At 45.1% G+C, this 21,910-nt stretch overlaps 1 protein-coding gene across 1 annotated transcript in view; it reads left to right on the top strand.

Annotated features, from left to right (window-relative positions):
* Positions 1-21,910, top strand: part of dlgap2a (discs, large (Drosophila) homolog-associated protein 2a) — a 127,953-nt gene that overhangs the window by 53,783 nt on the left and 52,260 nt on the right. Inside the window, exons 3-4 of the mRNA XM_067243296.1 lie at positions 9,806-9,842; positions 20,364-20,382. Of these exons, the coding sequence (XP_067099397.1) occupies positions 9,806-9,842; positions 20,364-20,382 (56 nt within the window). The remainder of the gene's footprint in view (positions 1-9,805; positions 9,843-20,363; positions 20,383-21,910) is intronic.

The following is a 21,910-nucleotide window of genomic DNA, read 5'->3' as shown; positions in this document are numbered from 1 at the left end:
GTTTACTGCATTTATCTGCCCCTGGAATAATATGTCATGTGTATTGATATTTACATCCTTCTCATAAAGGAATAGTATTCATGCTTTAATACTAGGGTTGAGCAGTAATGGGGCACAAGCACCACCCCAGGAGACAAATGGAAGGGATTAATGGAGAAATATGATGTGGGCAGAGAAGAAATAGCACACACACTAGCCCTTCCCTCTGGACTGGAAGTGGGCCGCATTAAGTCAAGTCTGGGGGACAGTAGTGAGGGCGTATTAGCATGATGCATATGCATAGACACTCCCAGAGTAGGGAGGAGGCAGTAGGAGAGGAGGAGGAGGACACTGCACCCAGACTGGTCCAAAAACACCTCTCTCTCTAACTCTCTCTCTCTCTCCCACTCTCTCTCTCTCTCTCTCTCTCTCTCTCTCTTCCTCCACACATTGTCATGGCAACGGAATATCTTCAAACGCAGTTGAGCTAGCTGGTGTCGTGTGCGTTTATGTGAGCGTGTCTGAGAGAGAAAGAGAGAGAGAGAGAGAGAGAGAGGAGAGAGAGAGAGAGAGAGAGAGAGTGTGTGTGGGCAAGCGTGATGTGTGTTGTGCAATGTGTGTTTTATATTCCATCAGCGCTATCTTCCCTACTTCTAAGATTCTAGGTACTGTCTGCAGTTGTTTTTTTTATCAGTCATGGTTCCTCTCTCTTACTTTCTCATCTCTCGCGCTCTCTCTCTCTTTCTGTCTCTCACTCTTTTTATCTCACTTTCTCTTCCTATGTTTTCTTGCTCCCTCTCTCACTCTGTCTATTACTCTCTCTACCTCTCTACCTCTCTCTCTTAGTCCACCTCTTTCAATTCAACTGGTTGAGTGTAATCTTAATACTGCTAATCTGCCGTACCATACAGCATAGCAGAGTGAGCTGTATGGCCCTGTGGTTGCTAGGCTACGTGACGACAAGGGCTGCCATGGAAGATTCCCTGAGCTGTGTTTAACAAAGTGTCCTCTTTAACAAAGTGTCTTCGTACACAGCTCTGTCAACACGCTAGCTACGTTACACTAATATAACAATGCTTTTATACAATTGTGGATTGCTACGAGCAATAAATATTGATAATTTCTGTGTGTCAGGTGTCATCAATTAGCAGACTGTAGCTAACATGTTGTACAGTGCGATGCATTGGCTGATGGCAGTTGTTCTCACTGGATATAACCCATGATGAATAATGAAAAAATGGAAAGCCAGTGGGAAATACATTGGTTTTAAGTAGGCTAACGCTGTAAGTGTTTGGCCCTCCCCTCAGGAGCGATGTGTTTCCTTGGTAAATAAGGTGAAGCTGCCTCAGCGGTCTTTAAGTTTGGCTTCTGCATCGTAAGCATGTCCTTCCTCAGCTTCCTGGTTCCTCAGGGAGATCCTCTATTGGGGCTGTTAGTTACGTCCTGCATGGATGTGGACCCCAAACAGGCTCCGCTGTGCCACTATATTGGGTCAAACTGTATCTGGGCTCAAACCATACATATGGATATATCTATATATGCTCTTTTTCTCCCTTACAAGTGTACAAACAATACCACCCCAACAGCATGCATGGCCATCCCCGCTACACCATGAACAACCAAACAGCAGCTCCCCCTACCGTCGACACAGACACAAGCCCCGGCACACGATCCAAAATGGCCGCCGAGGGAAAGGCTGGGAGCAGGTGTTAGACATGGCGTACACATCTTCCATTCTGCGTCTGTGGTGGCCCGGCGCCACATTAGGCCCCGTTACTGGCTGCTGCCGCGTCGATCAGGAATAACGCAGTGCTGACACGCTCCTACATCTGCTGCCTCCGGTCCCAGCGGCGCTCGCCTCAGCCAGGAGCAGCAGGTGTGAGCACGCCGCACACCGCAAAGACGCTCGCCGCCGATCCCTCACGCTTCTGGGGCTGGTCACGCGGAACTGTGCTGTGTGCTAAATGACCATGAGTGGAACAATGCTCAGACCACGCCGCTTGTGACTTCTGACGGGCATGTGTGCGCGCGTGTGTGACTGTGTGGTGTGTGTGTGTGTGTGTTGTGCGTTTGTACAGGATGTCGGGGCTTTATTTGCACACGGGTGTATGACATTGGTTAAGAACTGGGTGTAATGACACAGCGCTAGCTACACCATAAATGCCAGAGCAAGTGATATATGATCTCTCAATCAGTGGAGATTGTTAATGAATCTGCATTCAGAGATTGACTTTATATAAATGCACACACAAGCAAGACTTTGCTAAAAAACACACACACATACACTCTAACACATTTGGTAACACACATGGTGTCTGATGTAAGAATTTCCCTCTGTCTTTGACAGTGTGTGTGTGTGTGTGTGAGTGGGAAATATGCGCCGTCCACTATAACTCTGTCTGGGTGGTAATGAGAGCAGTGCTCTTCTGGGTTTCTTGCATCACCCAGAGAGAAGTGTGAGCACAGACAGGCTCTGCTCAGCTCCAGAGAAGTGTGAGCACAGACAGGCTCTGCTCAGCTCCAGAGAAGTGTGAGCACAGACAGGCTCTGCTCAGCTCCAGAGCAGTGTGAGCACAGACAGGCTCTGCTCAGCTCCAGAGAAGTGTGAGCACAGACAGGCTCTGCTCAGCTCCAGAGCAGTGTGAGCACAGACAGGCTCTGCTCAGCTCCAGAGAAGTGTGAGCACAGACAGGCTCTGCTCAGCTCCAGAGCAGTGTGAGCACAGACAGGCTCTGCTCAGCTCCAGAGCAGTGTGAGCACAGACAGGCTCTGCTCAGCTCCAGAGAAGTGTGAGCACAGACAGGCTCTGCTCAGCTCCAGAGAAGTGTGAGCACAGACAGGCTCTGCTCAGCTCCAGAGAAGTGTGAGCACAGACAGGCTCTGCTCAGCTCCAGAGAAGTGTGAGCACAGACAGGCTCTGCTCAGCTCCAGAGAAGTGTGAGCACAGACAGGCTCTGCTCAGCTCCAGGAAGACTGTTAACTTCACAGACAGACTCTGGATCAGCCAGGTTTGAATTGGACTAAAAGGTAGTTGGGGGGGGGGGGGGTTAAAATGTCTTTCTATATTTCTTTCCATCATTCTGTCTTTCATTCTGTGGTATTTATTTATGTGTGTCCTATTTTCACTGTAAACAATACTAAATAAGGCAATTGATTTTAATTCTGATGTAGCAGTGAAAGGACATTAGCTGATTTACCAAAATAATGATTATGGGTTTTTTAAGCCTCTGTTACGCTTAGTCCAATTCCTATGTGTATACACTACTGTAAACGCTTGTCTTTTTAACTATGCATACACACTGAGGCATCTTAGATGCTATTTTAAGATCAATTATAATTAGAAACAATTACTGTAATCAAATACTGTACACTGCCCACATTATGGAGATGGCTTGTGGCCAGAACAAACCCCCTTGGCTACTATGTTTGTTGTTATCTAAGTTGGTGGCAGTAGATTTAAACCTGCCTTTTGGAAACTGTTGTATTTTGATTTGTCATGTTCCCTTTAAGTATTGGATGTGTACCTTTAAGGGCCTACTATTAGATTAGCTAGTTCAGCGCTGCACAATTTTCTCAAAACGAGAGAGAGAGTTCAAGGGTCAACCTGTCAACAGCAGTGAAGCAGTGGTCAGGTTTTGATTGTGTTCCATGCCACACTCCAAACAACATAGAGATGGAGGAGAGAGAGAGAGAGAGAGAGAGATAGAGAGAGAGAGAGAGAGAGAGAGAGAGAGAGAGAGAGCGAGAGAGAGAATGGATGGGGGACAGGAAGGGATAGAGCTAGCTTGACCGAATGAGAGGGAAAGAGGGGAGGGAGGGAGGTGTTGAGTCCCTCTGGTCAGAGTGTGGAGTCAGGTAGCCGTCGATTCGGGCCATCCACGGGGCAAATGCTCCTGATAGATGTTCCAATAAGACATAAGGGTGTTGGGGCGTGAAGGAGGCCATTAATAACCCAGTCCCCTTTCTCATCTCTCTCTCTCTCTCTCTCTCTCTCTCTCTCTCTCTCTCTCTCTCTCTCTCTCTCTCTCTCTCTCTCTCTCTCTCTCTCTCTCTCTCTCTCTCTCTCTCTCTCTCTCTCTTTCTCTCTCTCTCTCTCTCTCTCACTCTCTCTGTCTTTATCTCTACCTCTCTGTCTCCCTTTTGTTTCACCTCTATCTCTCTCTGTCTATCTCTCTATCTATGTCTCTCTGTCAATATCTCTCTATTCATATATCTAACTCTCTGTGTCTCTATCTTTCTCTCTTTCCTTCTGTTCGTCTGCCCGTCCATCTCTCTTACTCTTACACACCCCCACTCTCCCTCATCTTTTTCTCCAGACCCCATTTGTTCTATGCTTGGACTCCCAAATGGGCATTCGTCCAACCCCATCCCTCCCTCCTGCAGCCTCCCCTCCCTCGTCAGTCTGTTTCCTATGAGGTGAGGGTTGCCTCCCATAAATCTGTGCAGTGGCCCTAGAGGTTGATGGAGAAAAGATGCGAGGCTTCATGAGCACCTTGCTTTCTCTCACCTTCCTCCCTCGTCTCCCCCCCCCCCCCCCCCCTAATCTCCTTCCATATCCTCCCCTCCGCTTCACCTCTCCCCCTGGGAGGTGTTGTAGATGAGCCACGGGGATTGAAACACAGATAGGATTCACACACAAAGCTCATACACACACACACACACAAACAACACACATACATAAACGTATACACATGCATACGCCAGCACACACATGCACATGGACACACACAGTGAGGACATGAGATCTCAGGAGATCTAGGGTGTAGAGTCCCTCTGGACTCTTGGTTTTATCCCAGAGCGGGCTTTGTCCCTAAAGCCATCTGGAGTTTCTGTGACTCATGTGGCCCTGTGTTGAATAAAGTAAACACCAATTATCACTCAAACGCACACACACATACCTCTGGAGCATGTGTACATATGTGTACATATATGTGTACATATATGAACATTTGTGCGCATTTGCAGGCTTTCAATTAGAAAAGTATGCTGGTGCATTGTGTAAACACACCCGACGCAGAAAGCCAAATAAAGTCACCGCGCATCATCTCTCTCAGCGTCAATGGCCTTTCCTTTGTGAAGGAGCACCATCACAAAGGCCTTGCTGGCGTGCCTGCGTACTCCAGCCTGCAGCCTCAATGCATCCACACACACACACACATACACGCACTCCGGTGAGGCGCTTCAATAGCCGGGGGAAGCTCTCTGACGTGTGAGCCACAGCCATCTCTCCAGCTCCCACAAGGCCACTGCCACACGGCGGCAGATGAACGGAGGTGTGGCCATGTCAAGAGCTCCCCGCTGACGGCAGCCTCTTACGCACGGCCATGGCGTCCGAAAGGAGATCTTTAGGGGTGACGCTTCAACGAACGTTTGACAAATGCTCTTCCTGAATACTAACCCTCCGAAAAACTGATGACTCACTGTAGCGTTTGTTTGAGCCGACCAATCCAGTAAGACTTGCCATCTTGCAAGGATGATAGTCCAAGCCTTTGTTTGGGCTTGTGGGGAGGCTCTAGAAATGGAACACACTCCATGCTAAATGTTGGTTGCCCTCTACTTGTAAACACTTCACACTAACACTAATAACGGGGGAGTAAAATGATGAGCCCATATTGATTCATAGCAGGTGACCCTCCCCTGTCCACACTGATCCTGCTTGGGCACTACCCAGCACTCCTTGTGTCTGTGTGTCTTTCTCGGTGTCTGTGTGGATTTATGTCTGTGTGTTGAGGCCGAGTAGCAGAGTAATTAGCCACTGAACATTGAGTCCTAGCAGCAGGAATGATAGCCCCCATCAGAAGTGCTAGATCAGCTCCTTGGGGGAAGGGGATGTCAGACGCAGGCTGAAGGATGACAACAGTCAGGTGAAGGTAAACTGAAATCAATGTCCGCCCACAGAGGAGGTGGGATATCAGTGTGTGTGTGTGTGAGAGATAGAGGGTGTTTGTGTGTGTGTGCATGCGTGTGCGTGTGTGTGCTCGCGCTGTACAAATTACTCAGCTTTATTTATTGACTTCCTCTCAATTGTCATTATGGGTGTGTGGGAGGGAGGACATTGTGTGCGAGCATGCTTGTGTGTGTTCACCGATATGTATGTCTCTTTTAAAACTTTATTTTTCTCAACTGTACAAACTCCTATTTGATTTCAAACGGCCTTGGCAAAACACGGCAGGCACGCACTTGCTGACACAACTCGCAGATCACAACACGAACAACATACCCACTGAGGTCTCTCCAAACCAAACTTTTTTGGTCTCCTGCACACGGTGACAATCGCACCCTCACCTGTTCTATCCCTGGTCTAACATCTCTTGTTTAAATCAGAGACGTGTTTTCGCCAAGCAGAGAGACGGCGCATTCCTGTGAAGAGACAGGACGGAGGACAGCTCATTAGCACCTGCACCTCCTGCAAGTCGAGGCGGGGGGGCGGAGGCAGGGACCAGCAGGCAGGAGAGGTGTGAGTGGAGCTGCTAATATGGAGATGAAGATGTTAATTACAGAAGAATACATTATCAAAACAGCTAGAGAGGGGGGGGGGGGGGGGGGGCTCGGACAGAGAGCTGTGCAGGCGTGATCGTGGGGTAAGATCAGGCCAAGTGCTGTGCGCCCCAAGAAACACCTAGGTTTTTCGTGATTGAAATGAGAGCTGTTAAGTCTACCTTGGTAGAGGTTTAGTTGTAGAATTGAAGGCTCGCGCTCGAGTCCTCAGCTCTTGTCTGCTCTTCTAAGTTTCTCTTTCTCTCCCTTCTCTCTTTCCTTCTTCCTCTCCTTCTTGCTATCTCCTTATATCTCTCTTTTTGCTTGTCTCTAGGACTTCACTGCTCTCCATCCTTTTCACTCTTTGTGCTCACATCAGTTGATTGTGCAATCCCTTCGGTTGCTTGGCAACCGCTTACAGCATTTCCGAGTAGAACAGCATCCACATTAAGGCAGCCTACAGGATGTCTCAATAAGGCTTCAGTTCCCAATAGGGAAAATACTGTGTATATGTCTTGTACACATTGTTAAAATTGGTCCACTTTTCATGCTTTGCCATTAGTAGTCAAAAGTGTTTCATTTATTTAAAATAAATAGTCATTTTGTCAACCCAACAATGTACAGTCAGAGTAGTTTGACATATTTTGACCCCTCCCACAGAGTGAAAGATACAGCGATATTCAGCAAAGGCTGAATATAGCTGTATCTTCAGCTGGCTCACTGAACATTAGAAGTATTTATTAAAGACTTTAGTAAAGGGTTAAGTGAGTGAGGGTTGCATAGCAACAATATCAGCAACAGTCCCTATAAAAGCAGCACACACAACACTTTACAAAGGGAATTTAAAGAGGATGGTCCTGCTTTAAATACACACGATGGACAAACTCATGAAACTGATTGCCTGGGCTTTGTGGAACCGTACTGTGGGGACCGAGGGAAAGGAGAGGAGAATAATTAAACCAGTAAATCGTCTTAGCGTTCTGCCTCACATAACGTGCTTGAGGCACCGCCCCTCAAGACGAGGCAATTGTTCGAAGGCATTACTGTAGCACTTAGACTAGCAGAGGAGGATGCCAAACATTATTACGCTGCAGTTCTCACATTGTCAGTCAGTGTTACAGAGCACTTTGCACATCAACAGTAACAGCTGGATTCTGACTCTGTCTCTCAGACTTTTTCCTATCACTGGTTACGGGCAGAATTATTTTGACAGAGATGCAATGTCACTGTTGTCGTATGGAATAGGAGGAGGAGAGGTTGCCTGGTGACAGATAAATTGTTGGTTAGCATGCAAACACCATAATTGATTTATAGAGGAATCATCCTCAAGCTAACCAGCACAAAGGTGTATTTGGTAACTTCCTGGTAAAGTCCTGAAAAAAGTGAACCTGAACACCTGAAAAAAGTGTCATGTCATGTTAGATTGCATGTTCTGTAGATGCAGTATCATAAAAGTCCAGTTTAGAGAGAGTATGAGACATTCCAGGCAGACATGATGCCTTGACAAGTTCTCTGAACTACACCCCCGGTAAGAGCAAGGTCATGGTAGAAAGGGTGAATGGATTATGACTGGGATAGGAGGAGGTGAGAGAGAGTGTGTGTGTGTGTGTTTCAGGGTACCTGTGTTATTAGTTGTCTCTGGCTGACAGGTCCAGTTTTGAATCAATGTTAGCCTAATGAGTGAAAGTCTCTGTGTCTGTTAAGGGCCAAAACCATGTCCTCGGGTCCTGATAAGGTTACACACAACTCATTGCCCTCTGTAAGCCTGGCTGTGAGCATGACTGGAACACATACAGTAGTGAGGTCTGCCATACTGCACTCTGCTTTCCAACAACAAGGGAGAAGGTTGTTGTAGATATAATTAAGTGACTAATTGATGTGATTTGGCTTATGAGCCTACATACTAAAATAACAAGGTCCTTTCAGCCTCTGTGCATGAACTTTCGAGAAGGGAGATTGAGAGGGTTGGGGAGAGAAAGAACGAGAGAGAGAGACAGAGAGAGAGAGAAAGAACGAGAGAGAGAGAGAGAGAGAGAGAGAGAGGAGAGAGAGAGAGAGCGAGAGAGGAGAGAGAAAGAACGAGAGAGAGAGAGAGAGAGAGAGAGAGAGGAGAGAGAGAGAGAGCGAGAGCGAGAGAGAGAGAGAGAGAGAGAGAGAGAGAGAGAGAGAGAGAGAGAGAGAGAGAGAGAGAGAGGCAGAGAGAGAAAAGAGGCAGAGAGAGATGGATAGACTTTGTTGTTCCACTGTACTGAGAGATGCATGGTCCCACAGCACTTGAGGATGTGTTTAGCAGAGCTTGTTCTCAAAAACATACCTGCTTGAGTTCATTAGGCCTGTGTTTGTTTCCCTTACAACCGATCTGGATCATTGTTTGTTGAAGCTCTCTAAGAGCACAGTGACACAGTGACAGTTTACTTCACCATTCCGACAGCTTGGTAAACAGTTTAATTAGGAGCACTGCAGCGAGCCTGGTTTGTGCATGTAAATGTACAGCGATAGTATCATCAGCACTTATGCCTGGCTATCATGTTGGAGGTCAGTGAAGCCATGTTTGTGCTTACAGTCACACTTCCAACACATTACCAATGTGTCTTATAAGTGAAAAATAAGGTGTACAAAATCATTTTCTACATCAGAATACATGTTCCTTTACAGTAAATATACTGTGTGAATATACCTAAATGTGTACTTTATACATTTAAAATGGTATCGATAAAGTTTATTATATGTTGCATTTAGTCTTAACTTGTGTTTGCAGAACTATGCTATGGCACGTTGTGTTCAGTTTCACTGGCAGACTAACTGAAACTGTTTCTCTTCTGTTCCATAGTTTCATTCTCTCCTTGAACCACCTTTCTGTTTGTCTTTGGTTTTCGCAATTTCTCTTTTTCCACTTCTCTCTTGGTTTTTACATTGTCATATAATTCATGTTGACTAATACACAACAGTCAGTGCCCCATGGCCACGTTATACATGCATAGTTAGTCCTTCTGACGCTCCCCATCTGCGTTTCACTCTGAAGGGCTAAAGACTTGGAAAAAAAAGGAGATTTAGACTCTAATTGTCTGTCTTCATGTTTGAATTTGTTTGTTTACAAGGTGTATGAGGGCATTTCGGCATTGACAAGGCTATAAGGGATGGTGTGAGGGGAGGGGGGCTCACTGGTTTTGAATGATGCTTCACAAACTGGGTGCCTCAAGGAATCTCCTCTGACCATTTCAGCATTCTGTCTCATCCTGACCATTGTAACCCGCTGATGGTTTGTAATTAATGTGTTTGTGTTTCTCTCTCTCTCTCTCTTTCTGTCTCTCTTTCTCTCTGTCTCTCTTTCTCTGACTCTGGTTTGTAGAATCACAGTGCACTCTGTGTGGTGAGCCTGAAGGTGAGTGTGTCCTCGCCGTAGCGACGCCTTCATCCCCGAGGCTGGCAGCCTCGGATGAGGTTGTGTTGAAGCAGTGTTCTTCGTACCTTGTGGTCTGGATAGCTAGAATATGGCTTTTCTTCCCGTTCCAAACAACCTTAGTTCCCAATACATAGAAAAGCCTAGTCCGTAACTAAAAGAACCTTCCAAAAGCATTTTTTTTCCTGTAAATAATACAAATCTGTGTCATAAATGTGATGCTAATGCATCTATTGAATCGAGTCTATCAGCTAGAGTAGATCAAAACCACCTGCCACCTGATTGCCCCAGGACTACAACTGAAGAACACTGGTTTAGAAGGCCGAGCCACTGCTGCTTAACATCATCTTGTGTGTGTGTGTGTGTGTGTGTGTTTGTGGACATTCCCTGGCGACTGCGACAGAGACCTCTGATTGGCTGAAAACTGCTTAGTCGTCTGCCAAATTGTCTGATTCATCATCATCTAACCTTCATGTCGTTGGCTGATCTTTGCTAACCTCATACTTCAAAATTCTGACCATCTCCTTGTTTCCTGGTGGATCTTATTTTTTTTCTCCTTTGGAAAAGGAGCAAAGATATGCATGAATAAGCCTATGTTTTATTTATTTATTCGATTCAGTCTATCTGGTATTGCTGTGTGGGTACTGGGGCAGCCATAGTGGCTAAATCGTTATAACCTTAGCTCTTCCTGGTGCCTGTATGTCCTGTGCTTCCACCTTCCTCCTTGTCCCTGCTCACTGCATAAAGGTATACAGTATACAGTAAAACGGTTTGAATGAGTCTGGCACCGTTGTCAATCAGCGATATGAATCCTCTTTCTGTACATACTTTCAAAGCGGTGCCACACACACACAGACACATATCCACTGTACTGTATAACCTTGTCCAGGATTCTCCCACATGCGTTTTTAAGTCATCTAAGCATTTCCTCATGTTTAAAATCAATGTGGGCCCTTGCTGGTCACTGATTGGATTAGGACATAATCAAATCCAGCGCGATAACTGGGTGCCCATGACCTTCCCTTAATGGATGAAGGGTGGGGGGGCTAGGCTCCGAGGGACTGGGTTTGTTTGTGATGTGTGTACGTGTGTGCATGTGTTTGTGTGTGACAGAATATGCACAGTGTGCATGTGTTTAGTGTTGCCACAGCGTTTGTTCCTGATGGATTGAAGTGGTCTTAGGGGTTGGTCAGTAGGGATTTCCAGGGTGGCATTTTTAGCTGGCAGGCTGCACCACAGTGATGATGCTCTTGTCACATCTGAATGACTAGGAGGGCAGGAAGGCCACACAGAGATTGATGTCCACAGACCCACATTAGCTCAGAGGAACTACAACCCAGAGTGAATTGGGGTGGGGGGGAGGGGGCAGGACGGAGGAGATAAGAGAAGGAGAGAGAGAGTCAGCAAGCGTGAGCGAAGGAGGAAGTGGATGAAAAGATGCGTAGAGTGAACAAGAGCTTGTGTGAATGTGAACAGCAGAGGCAGAATACTTGTGTGTTGGAGGGAATCTGTAATCCCTGTCCAGAAATATTGCAGAGATATCGGTGACCATGTGAGCCATCTAATTGCAGAGCTACTATGCATAGAAACTATGCAGAGTGTTAGGGTTAATGGGTTAGGGTTGCGGTGGAGTTAGGGGGTTTGGGTTAGGGGTTTGGGTCAGCTAACCCTAAACCCATCACTATGAAGAACTGAGGCATGAGTAGCCCCTGCTTGGGCCACCCTCCAACACCTGCTCCTCTTTCTCTTTTATACACTTACAGTATTCACACACACACACACACACACTTACTCTCTCTATCGTTTACACACACAAACTCATACGCACATTCACACAGGCACCCATAGAGCATCCACGAGTTCCCAAATCTCTGGAGGATGGAGACGAAAGCCGTCAGGACTTATCAGGTTTAGATGAATACATTGACTATAGTGCTACACAGAGCACCCAGCCAGGAAGGGGGCATATCTCCTGTTATGTCCCCTTGAGTCAGGGGGATTGTGGGACCATTATCAGTCTTCTCCCATCATGCCAGGCGCTGATCAGAGGGATTTAGAGCCAAAAGACTTCCCCTTAGGAGTCCAGTATCAACTCAGTAGCCACGGCGTCAGTCTGCTACCTAGATGTCGACTTCAATATTGATTTAGACAAGAAGACGAAGTAGTTAGTTAGTAATAAACACTGTATTGACAATACAGTAACTTGTCTTGGCGGTATGGTTCTGCTTGCAACGGCTCTCTGATGAGAAACCCAATGAAGACTACTTCTCGACATCCGTGACAGAGAGCTTCGATATCCGTCATTCCCCAAGCAGATAGAGCAAGACAGAATCGAGGGTGGAGGCCGGAGGCTGGGGTGGTGGAGGCAACAAGGTCAAAGCGATGCACATTGTGTGTTGCACTTATCGGAGTGTGGGTGAGTTCCTGGTATTGAAATAGACCGAGTGGAGATGAATGTGCATTATGTGAGGATGGTTTGCTCATGGAGTCTCCCGCATGAAGCAGAGGGGAGAAAGTCATTATCCTGAGCCTTGGTTCACCTTAAACTGATTGTCTTCTATCCAGCATCCACATACCTGTCTGTGCAATTCATTCTCAGCCTTGCCACTTCCTGAAGAAACACATCCACATGAAGCCTTCCTTGTAGAAAACAGCATGCCTTTTTATTTTAGCTCACTGTAGCTCTATGTTTGGCAGAGAGTAGCACTTAGCGTTACATTATTTCCCACTGCATTTTTTTCCCTTCAAACTTCAAACATCGGCAAACTGCAATGCTGCTTATAGCTCTATTCATGCAGAAACTTCCATTTCCAGATTTCCAGTCCAGAAAATGGGAAGGCTGTGAAATATGGATGGTTAGGTTGTCAAAAAACAAATTATAGTAAATCATTTGAAAACAGTTTGTTGTGTTTGTTCTCAGACATTTCAAGTGGGGATTTCCTTACATGCCTGGGAAATCCAACATTATTGTTTTACCATCCATAACCATCCAATTACCTCTTCTGTGTCATAAGACGTGGAATGTAGTGTGACCGTGGTTTTGATTCCAATAATCTATGAAGGATGTCAAGTAAGATGGGCTATTACAGTCAACCAGACAAACCAAAAGTCGATGATGTGACAAAACCGCTGCACACTCATGCACTCATGCAGCTGGTTGAAAAAATGAGAAATAAACAACGATTCATGTCCCGATGTCTGGGTGTTATCACTCTCATATAACACACTTGTTATTCACAACACTTTTCACAAGAGGAAATCCATCTGTCGCTAAACCCAAACAGTCACAGTCACCAATTATTGGACATTCAAACGTGTCCTGTAACTGGAAAACGCATATGAGAAACCCCAAGCATTAGATGAACACAACCTCAAGGCTGTTATGTACTGTCGCCTCAGTGTTTATTTGCTTTAAGGCACCCTTGTATGTCGCAACCATATGGAAGATACAAAAAAATACTGCCTAGATTTACCACCTATCCATTATCATTCAGTTCAATTCCCACCTTGTCCAGTTTTAATCCAGCCGTGATGGAATGGAGGCAAAAAACTATGCTTGAACTCCGTTGCAGACCACACGTCTTCTTTTCTTCTTCTTTTTCGTGGAACATGAGAAAGAAGGTTGGAAACCATTCAGAATAATTTGAGATTGTTTCATTAATCAGGAATTCCTTCAGGCCCTTGGCCTTGAAATTGGATGCTGCACAGCTTCATAAGGGACACGTCAGAGAGAGAGAGAGAGAGAGAGAGAGAGAGAGAGAGAGAGAGAGAGAGAGAGTGAGGGAGCGACAGAGAGAGGTATGGTAAGGGTGGAAAGAGAAGCGGGGGTATAGTAGTAGGCTGAGAGAGAATGTGCAAGGGAAAAGAGTTAGCCAGGTAGATTTCACCTCTAGCCCATAGTTAGCATTTGCTTTCCAAGGTAAATGCCAGGAGGGAATAAGCGTTATATGAGACGTGACGTCTCATCAGACTCCCAGCTAACTGACTTGCCCTCGGACTTAGACATTCTGTCCCACACAATGTCAAGCCAATGACGGAAAATATCCCACTGAGCAACCTTCAAACTTTGATCTCTGATCACAAAAGAGAGCTACGCAGCGCTTTCTATCAAAGGCAGATCACTTGAATTGCCTTGCTCTTTGTGTCTTCGATTGCAGAATAAGTAATTGTATTACCAAAACAGTGTGGGGGGGCCTTACTGTATTCTGCTTGAGTTCTACACTATGGGACATGTTATGGAGGGTGAGGGGGAGGGGATGAGCCTGCAGCCATCGGTAATACAATTAACCATAATACATATTCCCCCTGTGCACAGGGACATATTTCCATATCGAACTGGGCAGCATGGATTATCTGATTCTCCAAAGCCATTTGCATCGTTTCCAGGCTAGACAGGCAGGACACATGCCAGGCTGCAGACGAAGGTTTGATGCCTGATATATAGAAGGGCCAACGATGTGGGGAGAGTGTAGAATAGAATGACTGGAAGTTCATCTGTATCAAGTATCAGCAATTGGACCACAATTGGCAGACACAGGCTTTTAAAATCAAAACACCTGACAGAGTACACTGTTTGCTGGAATAAGGAGACCAAGTGGCTTACCTGGGAGCTGTGCTGTGGTAGGCTGTACCCAGCAGCTCAGCCTCTGCCAGGCGACACGCTCTAAGCTGTGCTGAGCAGCCTTCAAACACAAGCTGTTGGAGGGAGTAGCCACAAGATTGCAGAGAATTTCACAGCTTTGGGCACAACACAACATTTCAGGGGCTTAGCGTCAGCTAGGATGGCAAAGAAGGCTTTGTGTCACCAACAGCCATCTAAGAGTAGATATATTTATTTATATATATATATATATAAAACATCTAAAGACTGGCCCCAGTAGCCCAGTGAAGTGCATTAAGCAAACATGTCATTAAAACTGCAAGCCTTTATTTTCTTACCGGGCGTGCAGGAGGCAGTCTCGTGAGCTTATGACAAACCAACTAAAGTTGCTCTTTCAGCTTTACCTGCTCTCCAACCGGGCTGACCCGCTACAACACAACAATTTCCGCTGCACTTCTCTCTCTATTTTGCTTTTGATTTCTTCTACATGACGTCAAGGTTTCTCAAGAAGTGGACCTGAACATATTTAGTTTGAACCCAGATATTTTTTATACAAATATGACAGATGTCTCTTCCTACTAGGCTTGTGCACCTACACAAAATTGTTTACAGAGGCAATGTCTTGTGAGGGGCACAGGGTTTAATAGGTGGCCTGGCCTGAAAGATCTCATACAGTACCATCACACACAGGTTCAATGTGCAGAGGCACAACAAATGTCTGAGGAAATGTCTGTCTCATACTGTACACAGTGTGACAGTACTGATGCTTACACTCACTCTCTCTCACTCTTTTTCTGTCTCACTCTCAGAATTTTCTTTCCAAGTGTAGGTTGAGAGGGGGATTCCCACTTCAATGATTGAAGCAGCTGGTGAGAAGAGGGAGAGGGTCCCAGACAGTTGTTTTCCCAGACAGTTCCCAGACAGTTGTTGTTCAGGATGATGGCAGGGGGAAAGAGGGGCTCGGTTGGGTGGAGGGTGGGGCAGGATAATGGCTGTGGGGACAGCTACAGTACACTCTCCCCTGACCAGACCACCTACAATGGAGAGGGAAGGCTGCTGGACAGCCACCACAATATGACTGAAAAAGAGGATGGGGACAGGCTCCTCTTGGTCACTGAATTTTGGGCTGGTCAAGGTGAAAGTTATGCATGATACAAGTGTTCTTAAGGGATTTTTGGAGGAACCCATGATTTTCTACCATGGGTCTGGCAAATCCAAAATGGAAATGTTTATCTTTGTCAACTCAGGTATATTACTTTTGATGGTTAAATAATCATAAATTTTTTGTTTGCTTTTGTGAATCCAGAATAGAGTCACCTTAAACAGACTATTTTCTCTGAATCTTGTTGCCAAAACATAGTGGGACATGAAGTCATTATGGACACCAGAGCTCTTAACATCCCTAACCATCAGAATGTAAATTGCATAATTACCGTGACTTGGTCATTCCTTGTCAGGCAAATAGGCCTCGGGACGTGTCATATCTCCGAGCCTGGCTCACTGTGACATCATTCACCTGTCAACTGTGACAAGCTGATGGTGGGCTCAGGGGATAGCAATTCCACCTGTCTTTGTCCCATCCAATTGAAACATGGGATTTTCACATAAAGACTACCACATAATATAACACAATGAATAACACGTTGAAATGCCAGGTTTTTTTGTGTGTTGGCACAATTATCTTATTTTTTCCCTCGTGTAAAATTCTGATGCTATCTTCCTTAGGACCTCTGCAGGGGCTTCTCTAATTGGCCATTAAGATGTCGTTTGGATAAAAATGCACATGCGGAAATCCCCTTATCATCATCATCACGACTTCTTTCCTCCTCCCTCTCTCTCTTAGAATTGTGCTGTGGTCATCAGGGCGTTTCTGCTTGACTCTGAGGACTCTTTCCTTCTTTTCCTCTCCTCCTTTCCCCCCTTTTTTCTCTCTTCCGTCTCTGTGTGTTGTGCTGCTGTCATCAATCTGACATCCCTGCTTACCCTCCTTTCTCCTCGCTCTGTCCATCTCCCTGCATCTACGTTCTCTCCCCCCCCCCCCCCCTTCCCTTCCTCCTTCATTTTCTCTGCGGGTAGTGCTGTGGTCATCAGAGTCTCTCTCTGAGGTCTTCTAACCCCTTCCCCCCCTGGGGTACAGCTCCTTTTAAAGCCCGCCTTATTAAAATCTGAATGTGGTCGTTTTAGGAACCGTGGGGGGGGGGGGGGGGGTGTTCGTGGTTTCTGCTGTGTTTCACTTCCAGACACGAGCTTCCCCCCGGAAGTTTAGACGACAAGAGGCAATTACTCTAATAAGGACCCCACACACACCCACACGTACACATACACACAGTCTTCTAAAACCAGGCTATTATTTCAGGTTATTTCTGTCATTGCATCAAACTTTTCTTTTAGATCAATGACATTATGCCCATGAGGCTCTTATGCATGAATCACATTTCTTCTGTGATATTGGCCCTCTACACGGCTGTGATTACAGAGCCCTAAGAGGCTTTCTCTCATCTCCAAGTTGTGTACAGGGTACTTTCTGATGATGATCACAGTTTATTGCTAAGGTTTTATTCATGAGTTTTCTGTGGTGGAGGTGCTTCACTGGCAACAAATTCATTCAACCAATGGCTGAGGCCTGATGGGTATGTGTGTTTGTATGTGGGGAGGCATGCTTCCTATTTGTATTTCGGTAACCATTGAGAGATGTTGGCGCTACATTATATAATCTCTGAGGAAATAGTGGTGCTAGGGCAAGACAGATGGCAATTGTCTGCCTTCTATGGTGGTGTAATACCTAGTAGATGTGTATTTTACAGCAAACCTATTTGTTGATGCCCCCGCCACCCCATACTAGGTGAGAAGGTCCATCAAGCAGCCTAGCTCTTACCTAGTCCTCGCCAAGTCTGCGGTCTGTTTATTGCCAAAGGTTTCCAATCCAAAACTTCAGACTGTGTTTTGGATGCAGAGAGTGATGTTCTGGATTCAGATGTATTAGAAGTGATGCCACCCTAGTGCCCTCTCCCTATGTCTTCATAGTTAATCATAACCCCAGAGACACATTAGTAGTGCACATACAGGCTTTCATTTTTCCAGACAGCAGCTCAATAGCAGAGAAGAAAAGCTTGTGGGATTCAAACAATGTCAATGGGAGTAATAAAGAAGGGCACTTTCTATCCGTTTTCTTCTCCTTTTTTTCTGCACTTCTTACCGCCAACGAGGACTCCCCTCTCCATTGATTTGAAAGCAATTTGAATGTAAATATTGGTTTTCATTTTGCCCCTATCTGTCAGAGCATCATGTCACACTTGGTTCATGGTGTGTGGGTCTTTGTGTGTATGTGTGTGTAAGTGTGTTTGTCTAAAGCTCCACTAGCTATTAACCATAGTCTAAAGCAGGTAAATATACTAGCTGATTGAAAAATAGATATTTTCCAGCAGGCTGGCAGATACAAAGCTTCCGGTCAGTATAATGGTTTGTTAAACATCACACTCATGTTCTGAGGACTCCAAACTTGAACTCTGGAAATGTAGTGATAGCAACCACCAAAAAATGACAGCCTTTCATTCTAGCGAGCTCTCAACAAAGCATTTCCCCTACCGGCTCTATTCTATACGCTTTGAGTTTCCAATCATAAGGCCACCAAGTGAGAGATCCACTATGTTTCGCTTCTGAGCAACAAAGCTTTGTGGAACAGGCTCTCCATTTCCTCGTTGGATATACATTATTAATTACACCGTGTACTTCAAACAAAAGCCCTAATGTTCCAACTCATTCTCATTCATGACAGCGGGCAATGTGTGCCTCTGAGGTACGACACCAAGAGTCAGAGCCACACTCTTCACAGCTAAAAATAGCACCCCCCGCCCATAGAGAACACATGCGTTTTTTTCAGTAGGGAAGACTCAAGCTTCCAAAAGTAAAAAGCATAGTTCAGGAAGGGAGGCGGATGCTCGACAGAAAACCCTGGGGATAAACATCATCCTGAACACCCAGAATTACACATCACATTCTGTGATCCAGGACCGACTTCAAGCAGCACTGAATCATTGGTGGATGAGACGCTCCCATTTGATTTGTTCAGTGTCGGTTCATTTCCGCTCAAACAAACGTTCCCAGAGTTTGTTTTTGGTTATGGTTGCTAGATTGTGGAAGCACACAATGATAACTTCTGCATCCCTGTCTGTATTTCCACATCTCCTTCCAAAAGGATTACTACAGTTGCACATTACTAGTTCTGTCTGCACACAAATGTATAATAACCTTGCGTGTTATTATAATGTGGCTTTGTGTGTGTATGTGTGTGTCTGTATGTGAACCAGCTAGTTTATACATTTTTACATTTTATACTGGCACACAAATAGTACACAGATGTACCTTGTGCACCCTGCACCCTGACTAGACATGTAATTTAAAAAACAATTACAAAAAAAAAAGAATCTGGAAGGTTAATAGCATACATTCACCTCCAGGACCTCCGGGGTTCCACCAGGTACAGTCAGCCCAGGTTGATGCAGGCCACACTGGGGTCATGTATGTCCTGAGCCGAAACACTGGTTCTCTACATGATAGATGTGGGGTTTTCTCTGGACCCCAGGTGTTGCTTTCAGTAATGTAATCTGCACATTACATGTGGTTAATGGTCTTATTCATGGCTTGGCAGCCTCACTTCCCTAGGGTGAAATACTACATAGGGGGGGGCAAGGTGTTGTGTTCGTATTCCTATACACGTATTCCTATCATTAATTTTCCTACAGTGTAACCAGCAGATATCATGCTGAAAATATAACTCCTTGCTGCCGTTATTGTGACTGGGCTTGGTGGTTGAGTTTTCTAATAACAACACAAAAGACTACTGTGATATCCAGAATAAAGCGTCAGCATCATTGATAAACAGTCGCTGTGCACACACTACCCCACTTGGATTTGTCTCACCAAAACAAACAATCCATCTTTGTCTCCTGAACTGGCACTTCTCCTGCACAAGAACCAGTTAAAGCATTTCCCCAGGTACTTTGCTCACTTAACCTGCTACAGAACCCTACTGTAGCATCACATTGCATCTTGTCTTCCCGTTTTTTTTAATACACAGTACAAAGTAGCTTTTACTGGGGCAGTGGTAGTTACTGAACTCATGGCCTGCCTCAGCTACACTGGTTCAAATGCATCTTCTCCTCTCCTCTGTTTGATCTCATCCTTTATTCCATGTGCTAAAATAGGAAAAGAAAGCTATACTGTTGGGAACTAAGCAAATGAATAAAGAATTGAATACAACAAGTGTTTAAATGAATGGGTCAACGGATTAGCCTCTATCTCATTTAGTCTTTATCTTTTACTTTCTCTCATACTTTACTGTACCTCATGATCTACACAGTATTCTCTCCTTCATCTCTTTCTCCCTCCCTCCCTCCCTCCTTCCTTCCTTCCTTCCTTCCTTCCTTCCTTCCTTCCTTCCTTCCTTCCTTCCTTCCTCCTCCCTCCCTCCCTCCCTCCCTCCCTCCCTCCCTCCCTCCCTCCTGTGCTCACCTAGTCTCTCTCAGGGCCGCCTAGCCCAGCCTAGCCACCCTTACGTGGGCTGAACGGGGGAGAGACTAGCATCTAAAGGCAGTGTCTCAGCCTGCTGTGTTGCTACCGTTACTAAGTTACTTTGCATTTGGATCAGGGAGGGAAATCTTTCGTCTAAACCATGGGTTTCTGTCTCATAAGGCCTTGTGGAGTTTTCCTCGTGCTATTTTAAAACTGGGTTTATGTAATGGCCTGTATTAAAAGGTGTTACCTCTTGGATATATTTTAATCCTTCTATTACCTGCCACTTACATGGTATTACATTATCTAGTTAAGATGACGCCTAATGTAAATGCTCTTTTGTAATGGTATTCTGCTTAAAATACTTGAATTTAGATTCAGAAGCTCTTATTGTAGACCTGCAGAAGATCTTATAGTTTCCAGTTATTTTGTTTCATTTTAATAATGATTTTATAGTCTAAAATGTATGCTCTCGCCATGAATTATATGTTGCCTTGCACCCGGTCATTGAGGAGTGCAGGCTGCGTGTTTACTGTACTGCATGTACTGCACGTCTTCACACATTTTCACATATCCGTGTTGCCGTGCTCAGGAGGGGGATCCGCTCAGGAGCAGATACCCCTCCCTCATGCCCCCCAGACACGGAGCTTTGATCGATTGAAGGGTTTCAGTTGTTCTCAGGAGAGAGAGAGAGAGAGAGAGAGAGAGAGAGAGAGAGAGAGAGAGAGAGAGAGAGAGAGAGAATTGCTCCAAGACTCAACTTACTGCTCTTACACAGTCCTTGTGTGATTGGGGACAACAGATACTAGTGTGAGTAATTCTGTGTGTGTGTGTGTGTGTGTGTGTGTGTGTGGATGCGCGTTCGTGTGTGCATGTGGATATACTGGGTTATGTCTTTTGTGTATAGCAGGCCTGTTACGAGAGTGAATATTTAATACGTAAAGAGGTGGTAAGGGGGTCAATCAATTTGGCCTTTACTATTGGCATCAGTCTTCAGGACATAGATCAGGTGAGCTCAGGTTTATCGGACAATCATGAACAGTTTAATAATCCCTCTGAAAATCTAGTAGGGCGGAAATAAATGTTTACAAATTCCCAGTTTGTTCTTAAGACATCAGTGACATTAAAGTACCAATAGCACTCTATGACAGCATAAAGCTTAGCATTGGGTATGAATGCCTGTTACTAATAACTCAACTTAATGAGTTATTATCAAGAGTCTGTCTCACACACCAAAACCTGGTTTTAGCATTCTAAGCACCCATGGTGGGAGCCTGCATCAATTAAATCCCCGAACTCTCATTGTTCAGATCCAAGCGGCATAAATTATGCCAAGTGAAACATAATTAGGTATTAAATTGTACTAAATTGACCATCCAGCGAAACAGATTCCCCGCATTGTTACATATAGTCCTTGTTAAATCAAGCACAACAACATTAATCAATCATAACCACGCCACTTCTCCTGTGCTCATTCTGTTTGGCTGAACGGTCATTTCCCCCCTCCTGCCTTCCCTCATACCTTCAAGACAGTGGAAAAGCTTTTTGTGGCCCTTATTGGTTTCTGTTTTGTTGTCAGGCTAACTTGATAACACATTCACACCATATGTCTTTATTTTACGCCTATTTATGACACTAATTTAGTTTCATAGAGTTTGTATAGCCTAATTATTTAATTTCCTTTTAGGAAAGTGGCCTGCAGGTCCCCCATCTGTAGATTCAGTAAGGGATTTTTCATTTCTGTTTTCTACATATTATGTAATCTTAAAGAGGATAGGGGCATTGGAAACAACACAATAACCTCTATGCATTATCTAAACAGTTTTTTTATATAATTAAAATTATAATAAGTTTCATTATGGGGTTAGGGTCATAGCATGGTTTCTCTGTTATTCCCAGTGTGTGGTTACAACAGTATGATTTTAAAAGTTTGGTCCTAAAAG

The sequence above is a fragment of the Osmerus mordax genome, chromosome 9, assembly GCF_038355195.1.
Source record: "Osmerus mordax isolate fOsmMor3 chromosome 9, fOsmMor3.pri, whole genome shotgun sequence".
Classification (NCBI taxonomy): Eukaryota; Metazoa; Chordata; class Actinopteri; order Osmeriformes; family Osmeridae; genus Osmerus; species Osmerus mordax.
Note: the sequence above shows the minus strand (reverse complement) of the source record. Positions and strands in the feature narration are given on the sequence as shown.